Here is a 21,155-nt window from a genome sequence, read left to right on the forward strand (position 1 = left end):
AATACAAGGCTTCATTCATGTGTTACTAGAATTAAACAAACTATGCAAATAAATTGGTGTGCCAAATCAACCTTTCATGTTTGTGATATATTTTCTTGGAATCAATTCATCATTCATTGTATTAGTCCTTCAGTCTTGGGTCGTCATTCTGCCATTTCAATCAGCTGGTCTTGAAATTTTGACAACTAGATTCGGTGGCTAAACTGCTCAGTACTGCTAACAGCATTGCACTGGCCCATTTAATTTAATATCCCAGTGAGGACAGGCGGAAAACATAAGGTTAACTTGGGTTTATTTTGAAAAGCTTTGGACTTGTCAATCTACTGTCCGGGAGCGTTTAGCACCAGACGATTATCATCAACGACGGGTCGGGGTGCATCCAAAAACGGTCAAACACATAAGCCGTCCACGAACCGGATGACACACTTTACAAAAGCATGTTTTAATCGAACAAACTTTTAATACCATTAACGGGTTTGCTTTTCGATCAATAATAAATCTGCTAAACAGCTTAGAGAGGCAACCGCAAGTGGAGGATACTGAGAACACATAGCGTTCGTGACAAGTATCGGTCCGTCTTCAGTTCGTTTTCCGCATCATAGCTCTCGAAAAAACTGAGCTACAATACATGTTGTATTTTGTCACCGAACCTTGGCTGAGTGTTTTATCGTTTACGGATGTTTTATTATGGTCGGTTCAGGTCATTTTGGCTCATTTGTACACGAACAAGTAGCAAGGCGCAAATCTTTGTGTAAATTTGGGATAACCAACTGGGTAAAGCTGCCTAGAAATTTCAGTAGGAACAAGTGAAGAGTATGCCTATCCCTTTGAATTAAGAAGTTTCACTGACACCTCTAAAAATTGTAGTTTTTTATAAACTGATTTTTTTCGAAATCTGTAAAAGTTTTTAGAGGCTCTTTGGTGGGCCTCCTTTGAATAATTAGTTTTGGCCGCTGTTTAATCTATGTGGGTAGATGTCTGTCAACAAAACATGCTTCTGAAAATGCTATGAAAAACGCACTAAAATGAACTTTGTTTTAAATGCTGCAGGTCTTTTGGGTATGAATTTAATCTCTAAATCGGAAATCTTTTTAGGTTGCGGCCCTGAATGAGTTTTACCTCTGGAACGAAAGCCGGCTCGCTAGAAGTTATCTCTTATCTTCACGGCTTCTGCATACGGATGAGCAGGTGGCTTCCAATTTGTACTCTTTCTTTTTCTTACAGCAAGGCACAATCCCTTCCTTCCTGTTGCAATTGTTTCTCAAAGTGTTTTTAGTCCACTTTCCTGAGCCAATATCGCCATAAATTTTACATTAAGTGATGCGTCTTCATTATAATCCCTAAAAGGGGAATGAAAAAGAGTGCACATCGATTTTGAATAGCACTTCAGCGAACAGCGCTCCGGCGTTCCTCCTTGTAACTCTTGCATCTGTGTCTTCGCCCTAGCTCGTTTTCTGATTTTTCTTATCATGCCTTGCGCTGTAGAAACTACCTTGAAGTAAGTAAATAAAAAACACGCGGTCCTTTTCAAGCGTCTGAGTTCGCTTTTCAAGTATAGTTTTATTCCATTATTCGACTGTCGATGCCGCCATGACTATTAATATGCCGTGTGTCGGTTGTGTTGACTTAAATTTGAAAAGGCCTTGAGTTATAAGCTGTGACATTTCTTCAGAGCACCGATCAATCGGCACATTTACCGCACAATCACAAAGTGCCCGAGACTCGGAGAGTGTGTGTATTTTAAATCAACGAACCTCGCGAGGCATTCTGTCGGTTTTTTCGTGTAGAAGAGAAGCAGAGGAAAACTTTGAAGACATCGAAAAATATATGACGCCGGTGTTGTTTACAGAAGGAAAAAAAAAAAAAGGAAAAACACTAATGGAAAGATCACGCTCATAAAAAATGGCAGTCTTAAAGAAAATGTTAGCGGCACTACGTAAATTACACGAATTCGCGACGGAGGGGTTTCGCTGTCTTTATTCCAATGCAGCTTGGTCGGAGGCAAGACTTTTTCGGATCAAATTGGAGAGCTTAAAGCATCAAATATGGACTAATTATTCTGAAGTACAATCTAGTTTATTCCCTTCACAGTGGGCGCGAAATGGCTTGGCGGCGTATATTTCCTTTTCTTGAAGTGTTTAACTGGATAGGCAGTCCAAACGTTGTATGTTTCGAGAGGTTGGTCATTTGATAGCGATGGAAAGCGAACTAGCTGTCCAAAGTGTCCACATCTGTCCATCAGAACACGGGCTTGAAGAAAGCGGATGAAAGGCGACCGAAAACAAACTTAACATACCAAAAGCACCAAGCAAATGTGGAAAATATGAATTCGCTTTTACACTGATTGCTCTTTGTACAACCCTTTCACCTACAATAATCTTGCAATCAACTGGAACCTGTGCACACTGCTTTTTAACTTTTGAAGCATAGTTGAGATATTTTTTCTCAACCAACATGTATTGGTAGTAAGACTGAGTCAACTTTTGTGAATCGATCGATGCTACCAAAGGACTTAGCTGTTCTCAGCTATTCATCTTGAAATCGCAACAGCGACACTGATGTGATGAAGAAATAACCATAAAGTCAGGTAAATAAGAATTCCTTTTGGCCCATAATGGGTTGTTTGGTCTAGGCAATGCCAGTAACTCAAGCTAGCACTCGTTCTCGAGTACAACTGATTTTAGCTGGAGCTCCATCAAAGTACCTCGAACTGAGTTCGCTTACATGATGAACAGTGCTCTAGAGCAAGTCAATCTAACATTAATCATTTTTGAATGCTTTGTCAGCTTAGTGTTTATTAGTCTGTGCTTTGTGTACTATAAACCTGTAAAAGATTTAAGTAATTTTGTTTTACTTTGTTGAGGTAATCCGGTGGATGTTTCGGCTCAAACTTGCTAATTTTTCCACCATCTTGTCTTCTTTACACAAGAGGGATCTACGCCATGCGTCACGGAACCATTTCCCGAAAAATTCTTGATCATAGACAACAAGTGATACTTCGACAATTGTACTTTAGAGTTGTACGCTCAAGTGTGTAATGGACCCAACGAGGGAAAAACCGTAAATCAGTATTATCCGACACCAGAATATTATGAAAATGTTATCCATCTTTTCATTTCACGAGTCAGTTACGCGCTTTTTAATGCCCGATATAATACCACCACAACAAGGATAAGCATTAATAAAGAACATTTTGCGAGGGTAATTGCCTCCTCGCGTTGCGGGAAGTTTTCGTGTTATCCAAATATCATGTAAACAATTTTTGCTTTGCCGATTTAGATGCCATCTTAAGACTCACCCCCTTGTCGTCGAACTGTACTGAAGATTCTGTTAAACTTTGCAATGCTTGAAGATCTTGAAAAGGAAGTATCGACATTTTGTTACCCTGCTTAATAGGTATCACTATTACAGAAGGTTTTTCTCTTGAGCCGTAATATTTGAAGTCTGGTGGACGACTGCCGCGCTCCCAACGCACGGAGGGTACTACTGGAATTGTCGTGACTAAGAGGCGATTGGGTAGCTTGAATCAAGGCCCCGCTGGGTCCTGTCGAATCCCCGTTCAGAGCCCGATTGAACTCTTCTAAAGAAGGTGAATCTCGAGAGACATTTATAGCTCTTTGGGCTTTCCATTTATATTCTACGTATTCGCTGATGAAGCATGTTGCTTTTGATATGTTTTGGTTTCGAAGCTGTTGAAGAGAGACTTCGCCCATCTGTTAATTCAAAATATATTGGAGTGATTTGCTTTCGTATTCATTTTTTTTAAAGTCTTCTGTTTCTTTCAATAATTTTTATCGAAATCTTGTTTCGCTAAAAATGGGTCAACAACCGAGATCAAATGCCTCAGCTGTTGCCAAGTTTTCTTGTCGTAAACACTTTCAGGTGATGACTCTTCACGCGAACTCAAAAACCGCAATTGGGAGTAAGAGTCCATTGACAAATCATGAGCAAAGAATTCGAGTGTCTTCTACTAATCACCTTATAGTTTTATTTTTGTCTGGGATTTGAGCAATGTTTTGTGAATTCCTAAAATTATTTTTGAAGAACTGTTGGATTTATCACGCATGATACAACTAGTCATGCAATTTTTGGTTAATAAACTGATCCTTCCCTCCGACATGACATGAAATTCTAAGGTGCCTGTGTTTTGAAAGTTCGATAAGAGAACCTACTGGTGGTTTGGACTGGAATATTTTAGACTTACACGTAAACAGGTCGGTAATTTTCTTCTTTACCAAATGACCCTGATAAACGCTCAAGAAAGGGAGGAAGGAATCTTGAGTGACTGCTACCGGTAAACTTGCCTCTCGATGTCTCCTCTCCAACGCCCAGTTTTGAATCTTTAATAAGGAGCATTCTCTAGATAGCTCGTGTTGTTTTCTCGTTTAAAATATCATAGCAAACGGATTTTCAATATTATTACGAGCGAAGGAAACTTAAACACAAAGATGTTGGGTATTTGGGAAATTACTCGTGCTGCCAGTTAAACGTTTGATACTTGAACTGCTTGGAGTGTGAATCTCAGTACTTTTGTATTCCCTTAAGTGAAACGCTGACTCATGCAACATATTTTTAGGAAACTGGAATTTTTGGATGAAATCCAAAAGTTTAAAAAATTCAAGTGAAACTGGTGAGAATGACCCTTTTCAGGAGTGTTTTCTGTTTTAATTTTCTCAAGACGAAACTGTAAAACATTTGTCGGATGTGTACTTTGGCCTACTTAGGAAGTGAACCTTTAATCCACGTCAGCGAAAAGAGAACATTTCAAAATGTCTTTGTCTCATCTCTGTAGACAGCTATGCTAGTACCAGTTGGTTCAAATAATGTGGAGGCTTACATTTAACCAGTAGCACTGTTATAATGTAATCTTTTGCCTGTTGTGTGTGCTTTTTAATTTTGGAGTATTTTACTTGGTGTGCTTTGGGTTTAACTGTAAATCCGTTTTCAAAGTGACTGTCGGATAGTTTGGCAGTGTTTTCGATATCAGATAGTCATCTCACTCGAAGCATTTAAGCTATCAAAATACTTCCAAAAACACCGTCTTGTTAGCGAATCTACTCGCCTTCTTCTCAGAACTTATCCAAGGCATCGGATGTGCGAAACCTCCTGATTACAGTTACTGTGACATCGGTATCCTTAAATTCAAGTGCACGTGTGAAAACAGGAATCATATTTGTAGCCAATAAGTCGATGAAAACACTTTAAAAGCTTAAGCAGGAGTGTATTGTGTTGGGATGCAACGTTCGGATCGTGTTTCAAGATAAAACTTCGGCAGCAAAAGAAAGCTGTGTATTTAGCTGGTCACCACGTGTATATGAAAAACACCCTTGATTGATATCTCTTTTCACAGGCAGGATTTCATCCATGCGCCTCCACTTCATATCAAACGTTTTGGCGCCAGAATTGTTCCTGACTTCAGTTAGTGTCTATTTCTTTTCCTCGGCGCCTGGTTAGAGGTTTACTGGTTTAGTCTGTTCGCTTCTCAAGCATCGATAAATAAAAATTTTGTTTATTTAATGAAGAATACCTTTGTTTCTTTGTAGTTTAGATTAAAAATACAGAATCACGACAGCTTTGAGATGTTTTAGGATGCAATCTCGGTCTATGAAACAGCTTTCTTTCCTTTTTTCTTTTGCCGTAAACCCTTCTTCTTCTTGATTCAAAATCTCTAGTCTAGTAATTAATTTGATTTTATCTTTTGAGTCCGAACGAAATCCTCTATAAAGGTAGAACATACAAACGCCTAAAGCTATCGAGCGTTACTGTTACTCGTTATGTCACTCGTTTGTCAATAATTTTTCTTAATTTGAAATTTCCCCCCAAAACATTTATATCTGAAGAGTACCATGAACTCAATATGAGAACAAAACAATACGGAGAAATCGTCTTCTTCGTCTGAGCTCTAGTGACCGAGTAAGTTAGACATGACTTAGAGAAAAATTCGTCCATCCGAATTAGAGTTTGCTTTATTTTCATCTTGAAAGATCTCGACGATACTTCCAGTCATTCAAATTCGTAGACTCAGTCTAGGGAATTGGCTAAACAGAAATGTTCATGTAGTCGGGATAGTTTACAAATGTTCATGTCTCACTGAGTAAAACTGAGAAATACTGCTTGTGGTCGAAGTCTCTCTTGTCAACAGAAAGAACGTAAATACACTTGTCAGAGTAATGGTGTTTGGTCATAATGTGAAGGCGTGTCTTTGGGTTAAGTTTATTTTTTCTTCATAACCTTACTCTTTATGGAAACTAGAAATCGTTTTCAAAGAAAACTATGTCAAGGAATTGTGATTTTTGGGTGACGTTTGGGTCCAGATGAAGTGTTTTTACTTCGGAATTCTCTTGTGTTGAAATTGCGTGAGTCGCCTAGAGGGCCAAATAAGAGAACCATGGTGAATGAAAGGATGAATGTACAGATCTATTGGTGAGGAATACGTATGCGAATATCGAGGTAGTACACGAAAACAAGAAAGCCAAACTGGTCGTAGTTATGTTTGCGAATTCAATTCGTAGAAGCTAGCGCTGGTTAACTTACCACTCGACTGAGTGAAAGTTCTGCTTTGAAGTTTTATTGTTTGAAGGAAGACCAAAATGGAATCACACTGGTCGCTGCAATCTTTATTCGCCTCCCTACATTTTAAAATGAGTTTACTATTCGAGTCCTGAGGGGAAAAATTACTTGACTGTCCTTCAGTTGAACTGATCAAGTGTTTTCGATCTCCTTCAGTCGCCTGACACTGAATTTTACTTTGTTAGTATGAATGGAAGCCTTGAAGGATGAGAAAAAAATAGACATCAACAAATTTACGGGAAAAAAATGCAAACTCCGCGCTGCCGTCTAGTCTGGGTCGCTCTTCCTTTTTTCCAAGATACGAGCTACTTTTGGTTTTGCGGTTGACTTAGCTTTTCTCGTTGGGAGGAGCAGTTTACCATCTCCTTGTCGTTGCTGTCGGATGATTGCGATATGATCTAAAAATTCGTTTTCATAAGTCAAAACAACTTTAGCTCGTTTGAATATCTCTGATAAACAGTCTAACCTCGAACTATCTGCGATAAATTTGTCTTAAACCATTAAGCTCTTGAGAGTGACAAAAAATATATTGAGAAAAATTTTTAACATTTCGCTTCGAAAAAATCGAAAACTAAGCATCCTGCGGAAGTACTGTTCGACACTCCTTACTTCAATGTTCACATTTGAGCATTTCACTAAAAGTACGAGTCGCAGTATAAATGACTCAATGAGAGCACGTTTCTACAGTGGCAACTCTTTTGCAATGCTTTCAGCTTTACATTTGAACACAATGTAATAATACTTCGTTTATATCCATCTTACTCCTCGCGTTAACTGAATTATAAACGCGCACAGACTGAAGAAAAAAAAAACCTTGAAGCCTGACTGAGTTAGCAACCGCGTCTGGAAGTTTAAGAAGTATGAAATATAGGAAGACCGCGAGAATGGTTTGGTGTTTTTGGAAGCGTAGTTTCTTCTTGCCTATTTGGTTGGAGTTGAGATAGAACCAAAATGAGACGGTTTGATCAAAACGAACATTCTGAGCTGAAGGGAAGAACTGTTTGAATTTCTTGAACACATAAGCCATGTTCTCTCATGCAAGCGTAAAATATGGGAATACTGTGAGAATGGATTTGTTGTTTAAAAGGGCGGTCCCCTCTAGCTTATATTTGAATTGAAATTATAGTAAAAACTGAGAGAGGCTTGCATGGCCGGAGCGTTTGACCAAAACCGCCGAACATTCAATCCAGAAGGAAAGAACTGTTCGAGTATCTTGAAGGGATGGATATACCAAGCATGCATTGTCAACAAGGCGATGGACATTTAAGTTTTCTTTGCTTAGCCTGAAGAATACTATTCTCACTAGAAAATCACTTCTGGGCGGATGTGGTCATTCATTGCCAAGAAATTAGTTATCTTAGTTTAATTTTCTTAAACTTAAAGTAACTCATTTGTAGAACGCTGAAATTTTTTTTACTGTACTGAGGAACTAATTTACACCAAGCGAAAGGCAAGGTTTTTTAGTTGAGACGCTAGACAATTCACGACTGTAAAACCAAGGATAACATTTTGCTTTACTTTTCAGTGTACGCCAAGGAATCTACGATTGCCGCTTCAACGGGCACTTCATGAAAAGCACAGCGAGGCTTCAGACGCAGTGAAGCGATGGTGAAATAAACTGGCAATAAAATAGTCTGAACACAGTCGAATTTACCCGAAAAACGTGAGAACTAACTCAACGTAGCTTGGTCTGTGGACCAGGTAAAGCCAGCTGAGCAAAATTGAGTAATAAACCTTAAAATTATTGAGCAATTGTGTTCTTTTCTTTGCTTTTTTATTTTTTAGAGTGTACTACAACGCGGCAGTAAACATTATTCTCGTAATCAAAAGTTTTGTATTAAATGCACTTATCAAAAGAAACGCCCAGTCAACAATCCAAGTAACTTCTTCCTCACTGCATTAAAGTAATGATTGCAAGTCGGGCTGAACATAGCCATCAAAACAAACACCTAAAAGATGGGTGGCAAAAGATTCTCTGCTAAATTTTACAATGGTTTTAAGTTGAGAAAGCTCCTCATTTCCAGCGGCATTACTTTTTTTCTCTCACGGCATGACTAGCAGTGAGCATTCTGGACTGAGACCCGCGATCTACGTTTCACTGATTGAAGTGACTACATCGTTATACCAACCATTATCCACTTTATTGTTATCGTACCCACCAGATAAACAACAGCTTTTTCACAAGTTTCCTGCCGTTTGCATTTCAGTTTGGTATTGGGAAACAAAGGGGATTGTCCAAGCTAGTGTGTGTGATTCTATAGCATACAAATTGGTTTTAAAGTCGACCGAAGACATGCAACATAGCACGTGCTGAAATTGCAGACTAAACACAGTCGAAAAGCTAGTAACGGATTCTGTCAATCTTAGCTTGAATTTCGGTTAGGCCGACGGAAGACATGTACAAGCTAAGGTAGTTAAGGCGTGCCCTTTGTGAGCTAAAAAGTATAGTGTTTATTTTTGTTATTTCCATGTTAAGTTTTTTCTGATGTTGTCGTCCAAGCTTTCGATGGACTTTTAAGATTTGAATTCGATTTAGTGGCAAGGATTGATGAGCGTCATAAAAGATGGCGTGATCAGTTAGTGACATGAAAATCTGCTCCTTGTCCACCATGGCCTTCGCGAAAAGGCAATTCTTCAAACCAGTGTTGAACCTCTATCTGGAACGCTCAAGGGAAGGAGTGGTGAAAAAATGGGGATAAGGGACAATCGGTTAAAATTTGCGTACTACAGTATCCAGGGGGGAATGTGTTTCCGTTCAAGAAGAGCGAGAGACTCGAAAGAACCCGTCATGTAAGAGAAAGAGAAAGAATGTAAATTCAAAAACCACTAGTTTAACCGTTACATCACGGATTTGTCGTGCAAATTCCAGTACTGAAATACACACCAACGAAATTGTCGCCTTCGTGTCTCACCATGTTTCAGCAATTTTGAAAGCAGCTGAGGCAGGTGGATTTCTTAGAGCAAAGAGAGCGATGGAAATTAAACAGACAGCTCCTAGAGTGAAAGACTGATTTACAATTTTCTTTTCGAACCGTCAATACATTATATTGTCAAGCATACAGTGACATTGAAAAATCGTTTCAAATCGCCATTTACATGGTATTGTTTGATCAGCATAACATCAAATTGTCAGACCTTTAAAAATAAATGAATGGTAATCGATACAAAATAAATATTTTGAGTTTGTGGATGAAGTTTCAGAGGTGTTTTGCACTATAATTCAGTGAGCTTAACATCGCTTATTTTTCATTTACCAAAGGGTTTCAGTGTTCACCACTGGGAAGCAGTTTATACTGAACTGTGAAAACGGCTACTATATTTTCATGACGAGGTCGTCAACTGTTTTCCCACATTAATAATGCATCTTTTAAGTTAACAAAAACCTAACTTTGGAGATACGCGTTCTACAGAATTCCAGTTTTGAAAGCTGCAAAGCAAACTCCTATTTCGAAACAGTTAGAGCTGCAAAACTCGAAACGTGGCAACACAACCGTGCAAATTTGAGGGACAAAACAAACACGTTCAAATGCAAAAAAAAATTCAATTTTGGTGATAAAAATTCGTACTTTGAACTAATAACTGCAGCTAATAAAACAAAACATGACAACCCAACCATTAGTAACAAAATACGTTTCCAATTGTCCAAAACAATTAACAGTCCAGAGAACTCCGTTTTCTCCAAATAAGTAGCAAAATGCAACTTCATACTGGCTAAAACAAAACGATTCAGGAATTCTCATTTGAGAATAATAAAACAAAACTCGTAGTTTGGATCAATGACAAAAGCGTTTTCAGATTGGTCAAAACAGCAATAAAAAATTATGATTCAACTTTTCGACTGAAACACTTCAAGGATCCACCTGATGCCTCAATGTTATGTCTACGGAACCATCTGCCAAGAACCTCGACCGACCTCCAAAGACACACGTGCATCAATTTAAACTTTAAAATATTAGCCCACTTTTGTTACAAGTTACAAAACTATAACTAGTGCATTGGAACTACTTGTAAGTGTCTCTGGCTACAGATTTCCAGGATGGAAGTGGATTATCACTTTTAAATGTAAGATAAACTAAGTAAAACTCGATTGAAGGTCGTTCTTCTGGTGAAACCTCATTAAAACCGCTTTATACAGCATAACAGCTCGATAGTTTTTGCTGATTAGAATGGCAGTGGCGGATCCAGGGGGAGGATCTGGGGTTCAGGACTCCCCCTACCCCCCACTCTAAAATCTGAACTTTGTTATCAAATGATCAAATGTGTCCATACTAAAGAGAAACAACATGCAGCCCATTTATAATTTACCAGAAAAGTTAATCGAGTTCCTTGAACTCCTTGCTTCTGGCATTGGACAAAAGTTTCCCTCAGTTGATAAATATATACCTTATTGCTAACATTGACAGTGACAAAATTTCGCACAGTGTACAAAAATGATTAAAACCTGCTAATACATCTTTGTAAGAGGAACTCTCCGAAGTGTCTACTGCGTAAAAGGTATGCTTTGGACCCCCCAAATCGAAATTCCTGGATCCGCCCCTGAATGGTCACACTTAATGTTCGCACCCATAGAATACACCTTGTACGACATGATTAGCTGTGCCACAGCAAAGCCCTTCTCCCTAATTCCCACCGATAGTCAGTCTTAAGGAATTCATCCTCAGAATTAAAAGAAAGAACCAACTTGCGTAGCATAACAAACAGCAACACAACAAAGTATTGCTCGATAGCTTTCATTGGAATGGTCTACACCCGTAGAATCAAGAGTAAGAGATACCTTACACTGCAAACTGAACAGTACGAATGGTGGAATAGTCTACAGCCGCAGAATCAAAAGTAGGAAATGTCTTGCTCAGCAAACTAACCAGTGTCATGGAAATGTATTGCCCAAGTCCTGATCGCTTTCATTTAACCGGTCGCTTTTTGGATGTTTCCAAGGACTGTTAAGCACTTGTAACTTAAAATTCGACCCTAGGGGCCAAATTCACGAAACCCTTCCACGTATGACTATTCTTTCTTATCAATACCCTATTGTTTGCCAACAAGCAACTATTGTCAACCAACAAAACTTTGGATACATCTTACATAAAGAGGGTTTCATGAAGATGATCCCTGGAGAGAAAGAGAGTTGAGCATCTGCAAAACTGTCAAAGGGGAAGTGTCACGAAGATTTGGTCCAGGTTTGCTATAAATTACCACTCCAGCGTTCTGAACTGTCCTGACTGTCTCTGGTCATAGATGGAGTGGTTCAGAATGGATTGTTTCCTAACTTTTTTCAAGTTCTCACATTTCGTCTCAAAATGCACTTCAACAGATCATGAGTTCTTCTAGAATTCAGTCGATTTCTTTCTCTCGGTGTCCTAGAATTATTTTGCAATTAAGTGAATGTATTGCTGCACTGTTATCACCAAAAAGTGACAGTTCCCCTTAAACACTTCTTTCCAGACACTGACTATTTTTCACGACGTACTTGAGCACGTGCTTCGGAAGAGTATCAGCTGGTGTGAGTTGTTTTCACCTTTTGCCCCAACGTGAGATCAAGAGATGGAGTCTCGAATCAACTTTCAACAGCAACAAAGGCAGGTACTGCTCAATAGCTTTCCTTTGAATGGTCACAATTTAGGATTTCATCCACAGACTCAAAAGTTAGGACCATGTTGTACAGCAAAGTACATTTTGTAACATTCCGCACAATAGCTTTTATCGGAGGAAACACTTTGTAGTTTTATCCATAGATTTTTATAGAAAAGAACAATCCCGCGAAAGAAATTTCATGTCTAAAGTGTTACTCTAAAATAGAAAACATTGCTGCCCAATGTGAGTTTACATTTTCCTTTCTCTTTCTAAAAGTTACGACCCACGAATGTAATTATTATGTTCCGTTTTCGCTGGCATCGTCGTCGTCTCTACTCAAGGTCCCTAACATCCCTGGTAAAGACCCGCAAACGATCGTGGAAAAAGACTACATTTAAAATATTTTTTTAATACTAATTCTTTGCGTTTCCCTGTAAAAACTGAGCAACAGAGTGAGCTGTAGCGTACTAGGTCAGAGTAATTACGTTCATTAGGTTATTTTAAATTATTTGACATTAACATCTACGTAACATACCGTTGTTCCATTTTTCTTGGGAGAAAATTCTTTTGCTGTTAACCTCCTGTGAACTAGTTCTTCGCATCGCTGAACAAGGTCTTTGCAGAACCAATCACTGCTGCCTTTTCCCAGCGGGTAGGAAAGGTCTTTAAAATGACTGAACACTTCTTTGGGACCAACGGGAGGAATGTTAAGATACATGGCGTATGAACCAGGAACCGCTTATTTACCTGGGGGTAAAATAAACGATATCAACAGACATTATGGCAGGGGTATCCAGATGTACATCTGGCAGCCACTTATTTACCTGCGACAAGCGGGGAACATAAGGTACATTTATCAAGACAAGAGCAGAAAGCTATTCAAGAAGACACTTAACCTAGTAGAGTTAGTCCAACAGCTTGGACCTCAGACATTCGGTCTTGCTCAACCCACAGTAATGAAAAGGTTTGAATTCCTATTGTTGCGGGCAGAGCACAGCCACTGCACCGGTATTATGTCGCACAGGTTACGATTTGTAACCCCATTCAAGTCTGAAGGTTTCCCAGGCTTTTTTTTAACTTCAGTTCAAGTTGTGTACATAACTGCGATGGTGTTCAGTGTCTATACATCTTTCATCATTTCATATTTCGTTTATTCACTCTCATTTAAAACCTTTCAGTTTTTAGTAAGGGGTTTAACGATACTCAATCTTTGAGATCCTCGCTCCGTGACTAAATAAAGCAAACAGTAATAGTATTATGAATTTTAGGCTTTCCTCCCCCCCCCCCCCCCCCCCGTCTCCAAAAAAAATCTTGGAAAACTTGAACTTGAATTGAAACAGACCACAAAGGAGACAAACTGAACAAAGATACGTTTACCACGCTAAAACTTAAAAGTGTGAAACAACTAGGTGTGACGTTCACTTATACTATACAATAAGGTATAAAGCAAACTCCGTTCTCTCCTGGAGATGGACCAGTACTCGTGCAATTGGGGTTACTTTGGAGTCTGAAGCTGAAACTCTAAAGTGTGGTTGATCAAATGCAAGCTACCTTTACTGAAAACTGAATTCAGAGAACCTTTTACTATGTAGCTATTCCATGTAAATCGCAAATTCTTTTGTAGAAATTTTGCAAATTTTCCAGTTCGGTCAATTTGGCTTTTTTTATCAACGTTGCTAGAACCAGAAATGGGCAAACGGGTTAGAGCGTAGGCCAGGATTCCTGACGCCTTACCCTCAGCTTTTTCTTATTCCAGTTTTTGGTGACATCCTTTTTTTATGTCCGAAACTGTTTTCCTTTGACGTTCTTCAGAGATGAAGATCAGTGACAACTCAATTGCCGTGCGCTTCAAAGCCTGTTCAACTCTATTGACCACTTGTATACTGCTCCTAATGAATTGTTGCCATACTGGTAGGTAAAAAGGTTAAGTCGCGCACAACCCACAAGCAACCAACACGGCCGGAGCTAAACCTGGCTGATGGGATTCTAGTTTATCACAGGATACCAGGCATGAAGCAACTAGGAGCATTGCTACTCCCTCCTGGATAGGATGCAAGTCCGTCGCAGGGAAGTCCTGAAGGGACTACCCCGTTTAAATAAAGGTGTTCAACTGTCAGGTTACCCCAAGCATTACGTCGCATTTATACATCTGGGTAGAGACAGACAATGTGGAGCTAAAACTCTTCTTAATTATTTAACGAAACAACTCAACAGAAGAGGTCAGGCTTTAAACTACCTCCACATCCGACATCCAGCGTGCTATCCACTACACCACCGCACTTTCTACCCCCCTTCACTTAACAAAAACTAGATTAAGTGTAAAACGTAATAATTATTGCGAATACTGTAGATTCGCCTCACTAAATTAAGGAAGACTGTGAAGTTTCGTTGAGTCTTGATTAATAATCGAGAACGATTTTGAGGTTTGAATTTCAGGACTTTTACGTTACTCGACATGTTCAGTTGGTGGGCCACATCACCACACCCAAGCATGCACACGACATACATATTTTGTCAACATTTGAGCGCTAGGCAGTTATCAACAGATTTCGATTGAGTAGTTACACTTGAGCATTTTGCCAACAGATTCATAGATAGAGCACTTCCAAAGTCAGTTTCGACGGGAAATGCAACTTGGCGCGCGAAGGAATGGAGTTCCGCTGTAGTATTGACATAGTAGGATCTTTGAAATGCTTAAACCAATTTTCGACCAATATCGAATTGTGAGAATAAAAGAAGAAAGCGCTGGTCTTGCTTTCAGCACGTTTGACTCAACTTCCACAGAATGGTCGGCGATTTTTTTGCCTTTGCTGAAGAAACTGAGTCAGCGTTGTATCCTAGGAAAAGAGACTATAAAGTAAAGATAGATGTAAAGATATGTAAAATTAAATGATAGCGGAGAACAGCGATGCTGCTATCGGCAGTTGTTTCCCGTTTAAAAATAAAAGAAAAAAGAAACAAGTGAAGCTGAACTGGATAGTTTGCCTCCTTAATTGAACAAGTTCGACTGCACACACACACACTCTCCACAACCTACCTCAGTTAGCAACTCAACTTGACAAGTAATAACTAAATTCTCCTCTCTGGTTACCTTATGTCTCTTTAGATTTTGGTTCTGAGAGCTTGAAGGTAGATCAAGGCAATTATTCCCTAGTTAAGGCTTTTCACACTTGAACACTTCAGAATTTTACACTAACGAAAACATTGAAACGCTCCAACGTTAGCCGGTATGTTGCACTCTAAGAATGAAAGGTCAGAAGTGTGCTGCTGCTTTAGTGTCTTCAGTGTCTTTTGTTCTCCTTCACCTTACAAGCTGAAAATGACCACCAGCGAGGGGTCCCTACTGAGTATTAAACGCCCAGCAGGTAAGTTGCTGTGTGTGGGAGGACGTATACACTGGATAACAGCAGTCATTTTCTGACGCGCGAGAGGCACGCGAATCAGCGAAAACAAAGACCTAAGTAAACGCTTGATAGCAGTTAAGAGGTGAGAATGTAGAATAATGCTCTTCGACTGACAGTTTCCAGAATTGTAAAATGACGATGACTGGAATGTAGCCTCTTACTAAATTATTTAAACTTACTGGCAACATGACTTGGGCCAACTCAGTTGTGAACCAAACTTAGAGACGAAAAACGTAATTGGGCGAAAGTGGGGGTCACTGTTTGCAAGGAAACTCTTGGATTTCTTGTACAAAGTTAACAGAAACTCATGAGAGATGTCACGTGTAACACGCGCCCACGGCGTGCGAATCACTTCATTTTTGCTAACCAGATTTAAAAAACCCGCCACTTTGAACAAAGCGCGCCTGAACTTTCGCGCGGAAACTGCGTTAAAATAATAAGGCAAAGTGATTGGCTTTAGAGTTTGTCATTCGTTCTCCAAATATGCTACATATGAGATTGAATACTCATACGCTTTTGAAAAGTAGCAAAAGTAAAGATATGGATTTTTGAAAACGATGATAATGAATAAGCATACTTAGAAAGAGTAGTACAGAGGTTGGCCCTCTGCAATAAGAAGGCAGGGGGGTGAGATTGTTTATAAACTAAAAACTTAATGAGATTTTTAAAAAATCGTCGCAAGTTAAAACTTCCAATTTGAAAAAACTAAGACGAAGTAGCAGCAAGGAAATTGTTGAACCTAACATATTACAGGTCTTTAACTCTTCGTGACAAAACGACTTTGTAAAGGTGACTGGTGATTGTATTGTAGCCTTAAACTCAATAATTCCGTGTGACAACGCGAACACACCAGGCTAAATCAGTTCCAAGCCAAACTTAGAAACGTTAAAATCAAGTGGGAGGGTGTGTGTGTCTGTGTCAAGAAAATTGCTATTCAATTAACTGCGTTCAGAATTGTTAAAATGCGGGTGACTCAAAATAAATAATTAAGCAATTCCTTGTTACAATACGATTTTGGGCTAACGGCACGTAAAATTGAGAACAAACCTATATAGAGTGGGAGTGGAAGTTGAACCCTCATGTATTCACAGTAAAAGTAAATTGCAGGTAAGTAAGTGTTCCCAGCTAAATTTGGAAAAAGGAAAATTCGACGCTTTTAGTCTTATGTGCCATGCAGCTGGTCAAAGGGGTCCGGTAATTATCCTTTACAGTTAACCCACATCATCTTTAACAATCTTTTTTTTTTTTTGTAGAACAGCTTTCTGTCAATTGTGAAGCACTGATGAGTGCTTTTGCCGCTAGAACGAACGACACAAATGATGGACTAGAGAATGTGACTCTGTAGTGTGAACTTAAATTGCTAAGTAAAATAGCTCAGTCGGTAGAACAATGGTTGATCAAAATCCGGAGATAATGGTCCGATTCCCGCCGAGCTGGAAGACTTTTTTCTTTGCCTCGTGTGGTCTCACATTTCCTTACTAGAGCTAACGCTCAGTAGGAAATTCTTGGGATTAAGCACTCTAACTTACACTACTGAGCTAATGCTCTGGTCCATCACTTGTGAAACACTGTTTGACAATTTGTGGCGAGTTTTTCCGTGTGCCAAGCGGGAAAAACTAGGGCATTTCGAAGTCACCCTCACGTTCTTTAATGTACACTTTAATTAACAACGAAAATGTTTTGGGTTTACTACTTTCATTAACTACTAGAGCATTTCGAAGTCGCCCTAACGTTCTTTAATGTACACTTTAATTAACAACGAAAATGTTTGGGTTTACTACTTTCAAACGATAAACTACGGAAGGCGATTTCTTGTCATCAAACTTCGGACTCAGTTTTCTTGAAATTCGGATGAAACACTGAGACGATATCATAAAGCGTATAAATTTATTAAATATACTTCCATCTACAGTCTGTTCAATTAGAATGCAACAAACTAAACAATATACTTTGAGCAAAAACAAAACACAAAGTGAACAGTGTGTGAATTCTAACGCCTGTACATTTAACCCTGGATGATACTCCAACAACTGAAGCCGACTTTTAAGGTTTGGTATTTAGATTGAAGAAGACGATAATTAAACTTGTTATCCAAAAGGCTGATTTATAGGTACCGATTTACCGGCCTGGCCCCAGTTGGTCAAAGAGCGGATAACACTTTCCAGCGGATACAATGCATTAGTTGGAGGATATTTTATCCGCTGGAGAACGATTTATCCACTGGATAAGAGTCATCCGCTTTTTGAACAACCAAGGCCTGATATAGTAGTTCAGTCGCATTGGCCATGAACACGTTACAATTTGTCGGCCCATTTCAATTCCTATTCTTTTGGTGTAGCGAGGGTTTACATCGGCCACATTCAAAAACAGAGACATCTATAGTACTAGCAGAGATTATTATAAATCGGGCTGATTTTCCTCAGCTCCGGCACTCATTTTCTTTGTCAAATTGGGCCAAAAAGGCCCGGTTGATCAGTACTTGTGAATTAGCCTTAACGAATGGAGTCACACTGTGGAACATTTTAATAAGCCTTAGCCACTTTTTGTAAAATGTTTAAAAATTGCGGCAATTAGCACATTTACTCAAATATACACACCGGTTATCGAGAATGTTCGGATGACCGCTTTTTCAATTTATTCAGTGAAGGAAAAATTTTCTGACCTTTGGTTTTGTCCGAAAGTTTATTCGCCCAAACATTTTGGTTTATTAAAGCAACAAAAACCTCGCTGTCTAAGAAAGCTGATGGAAAAATACTGAATAAAAATAAATAGCGACATCACGGAAAGAACTTCTGGAAAGATTTTGACTATTCAAATTTTTAAACAGTTTGAACAGTCAAATTTCTGGGATTTCATCTACAGACTTCAAAAGTTAAAAGTACCTTGTAAAACATGCCGGTAGTGTCACCATTCGAATAAAAACCAAGAGAAGGATTTTGGTCCAAAAACTTAAAGGCCATTTTCAATCAAGGTTTCTCTCTAAGCGGGATATACAATCAAGACACCTCCGCACTGCAAATGTCAATTGTTCCTGGAGACGAAAGCACTTCCTCTTCCCTCCCAAACATGTTCCACTTAAATAACACTAATTATTCAAGCCCCTGCTCTTGGTTATGAAAATATTTTAAACCCCTGATCACGCCCGACTGAACGAACAAAAGGCAACATATCACTTCTAGGTTTTTTTAAAGTTTATGTCGGTTTCCGCACGGACAGAAAGGACAGCTAACCACAGGAAAGTACACTAGAAGATTTCTGCTAATAAACCCGCGAATTTCAGTGTTTAATCGTGCTAAGAAGCAAAGATACATGCCGGTTTACAACAGCATGCAAAAGGTTACCTTCATGACTAAGGTAACACAGTATGACAATCTCTAACTAAAGTTGCTTTTCTCTAAACCTATATCTTCGTTTATGTATAGGCAAGATAAGATTCAACACTCAGATGTATAGAGTCTCTTCCAAGACTATACATGTTATTCCTGACAGGGCTGAAAGTTATACATAGACAAGTGAAAATAAACGATAAAACCGAACAACGTTTCGGGGTCGTCATGACGCCATTATCAAGTTCGAAGTGATAGAAATAAATGAAGTCAATGTCAGAAATAAAAGTCAAACTTTAAAAGAAAATGCAAGTTTTCATTTTTTTTCAGTTTTCTTTTGGCAGTTATTCATTCCTTTTTTTCCCAACAGTTAAATTTCTTAAGTAGCATGTTACAAATTCAAATAAAAAATATTCAGTCTCATTCAATAAATCGTATCTTCCTGTACATGACTTAACGATGCCATTTATTCTTTACCCCGCAACACTAATCATTATTACTATCTGCGATCTGAAAATATTCACCCCCTCTACTTTTCTCGGAGACAAGCAGACTTTAAATGCACTTTCATCCTCCAAGGCTTTCAAATATAAAATATTAGTTTTCAATCTTTCTTTGTGAGAAGTATTATTTAATTTACAAACATTTACTGCATCTGCATCCATAAGAAATATCAGTTCAACTCCTGTCGGAAGAACTCTGATTTTCTCCTCTAAATACATCTAAAAAGGTTTGAAAATACATTGTACCTTTGATTTTCTGGTTACGATAGATATGTTAACACAATTTTTGTTTCCATCTGCCCACGTAACATAGTATTAATATATGGAGAGAAAAATACAGGGATGTTAACCACTTTGAGGCCATCTGCTTGTCACTTCCGCAATGCAAAACGTGCCTGCACATAACATAGCAGACTGTCATCTATTAAGAAAAAGGTCTCCAAATTGATAGATAGATTGAAACCAAACAAAATTTAGACGAACCTTTACCAATGTGGATTTCATCGAATATCAGTATTCATTGATATATTTGTGATTATTTATTTGTTTTTTTGGTTGATTTGTGCGAAGCTAAATACACGAGGATCAAGAATCTAAAGATTGACAATAAAAACCTGTCACATGTCGGCGAAATTGTTGGAGAGTGTAGTTGAGTGAAGGCTCAAGTGGCAATGCTTCACACCAGCTTTTCAATTATTCCACGATTCGGATGTCTTCGACAGCAATAATTGCGACATTCCTATCCTTGAACAGAATATCTGAAATGATACCTATTTTCCACCTGTCGCGCTAAAAATCACCCCGAGAAGCCGGAACGCCTTTGAAATCTCGCAACTAGCTGGTTGTGCATTTATTCAACAGCACAAACAGAACGAAATAACAAGCTGTGAGTCTCAAAAATAGAAGAGAGCATAAAAATGACTGTCCGGCCACCATAGTCACGAATGCTACCAAAATTAATGGCCTTTTAATGCTTTCTCTTCAATCCCAGAGGAATGTTGTGCGGATGGAGTCTGTGTACTAATTCTTAGCCTTTCAAATGAAAGCTTCTGAGCAATACTTTCACGAGTAGCCGTTCGTTACCCTTCACAATGCAGTTCTAAATTTTTAGTCTGCGGATGAAATCCCGTGAGGGGTGACCATTCAAATAAAAGCTACTAAACAGTACTGTCCTGTGGTACTGTTTGCTATGCTGTGAAAGGTGCTAGGTTTTTAGTCTATGGTTGAAATCCTGACGTTTCACCCCAGTTGAACTGAAGGTACCAAGTAAAAATCTTCTGTGGTCAAGTTCGTTTTGAAATAAAATGATGCAACAAGATGATCTTTCATAATCTTCTAGTACTCTGAGAAACGGACAAACTAAATCACTCAAACTACTAACGGCGTATTTTGAAACTTGACCTATTCCTTACTGATATGTTCGACCGAAGGCTTCCGCCTATTCAAAGATCTATAAAATACGCTGAATTAAAATCTAACTGTAGATATACTGGAATGAAAGACAGAAAGAAACAAACCTCGACTGTTTCAAGTGACAGCGTCGCGTCTAGATTGCTTTCTTCAGTTGTTGGTCAACTACCGATCAGTCTGCTTAGAACATTCTGTGACAACGTATTACTCGGCAGAAGACTTAAGTTATGTTGCACGCGAAGCGATGAGTTGATACGAAAAACAATTATTTGAATAAATAACCCTTCGACTTCCGCTGTCAAATTGTTTCATTAGCAGACAAAGAAGAGGATATATATAACTTGATTCAAGTTGACACAATGGACATCGTT

At 38.8% G+C, this 21,155-nt stretch overlaps 1 protein-coding gene and 1 long non-coding RNA gene across 6 annotated transcripts in view; one reads left to right on the forward strand and one right to left on the reverse strand.

Annotated features, from left to right (window-relative positions):
• LOC146450601 (homeobox protein Meis1-like) overlaps positions 1 to 21,155 on the reverse strand; it is a 44,650-nt gene that overhangs the window by 14,072 nt on the left and 9,423 nt on the right. For 3 of the 5 annotated variants that reach the window (XM_085100206.1, XM_085100205.1, XM_085100208.1), the window contains exon 2: positions 12,677 to 12,888. In XM_085100206.1, coding sequence (XP_084956332.1) covers positions 12,677 to 12,859 — 183 coding nt within the window. In that variant the 5' untranslated portion in view covers positions 12,860 to 12,888. Of the gene's footprint in view, positions 1 to 3,298; positions 3,516 to 12,676; positions 12,889 to 20,891; positions 21,009 to 21,155 lie in introns of those variants that run through there. The other 2 variants (XM_085100207.1, XM_085100209.1) reach the window with 2 other exon arrangements.
• On the forward strand, positions 206 to 8,318 carry LOC146450602 (uncharacterized). Its single transcript, XR_014860271.1, has 2 exons — positions 206 to 2,587; positions 8,096 to 8,318. It is a non-coding gene; the product is annotated as an uncharacterized LOC146450602 (long non-coding RNA).

Source organism: Pavona decussata, unplaced genomic scaffold (assembly GCF_977016875.1).
Source record: "Pavona decussata unplaced genomic scaffold, jaPavDecu1.1 SCAFFOLD_438, whole genome shotgun sequence".
Lineage (NCBI taxonomy): Eukaryota > Metazoa > Cnidaria > Anthozoa > Scleractinia > Agariciidae > Pavona > Pavona decussata.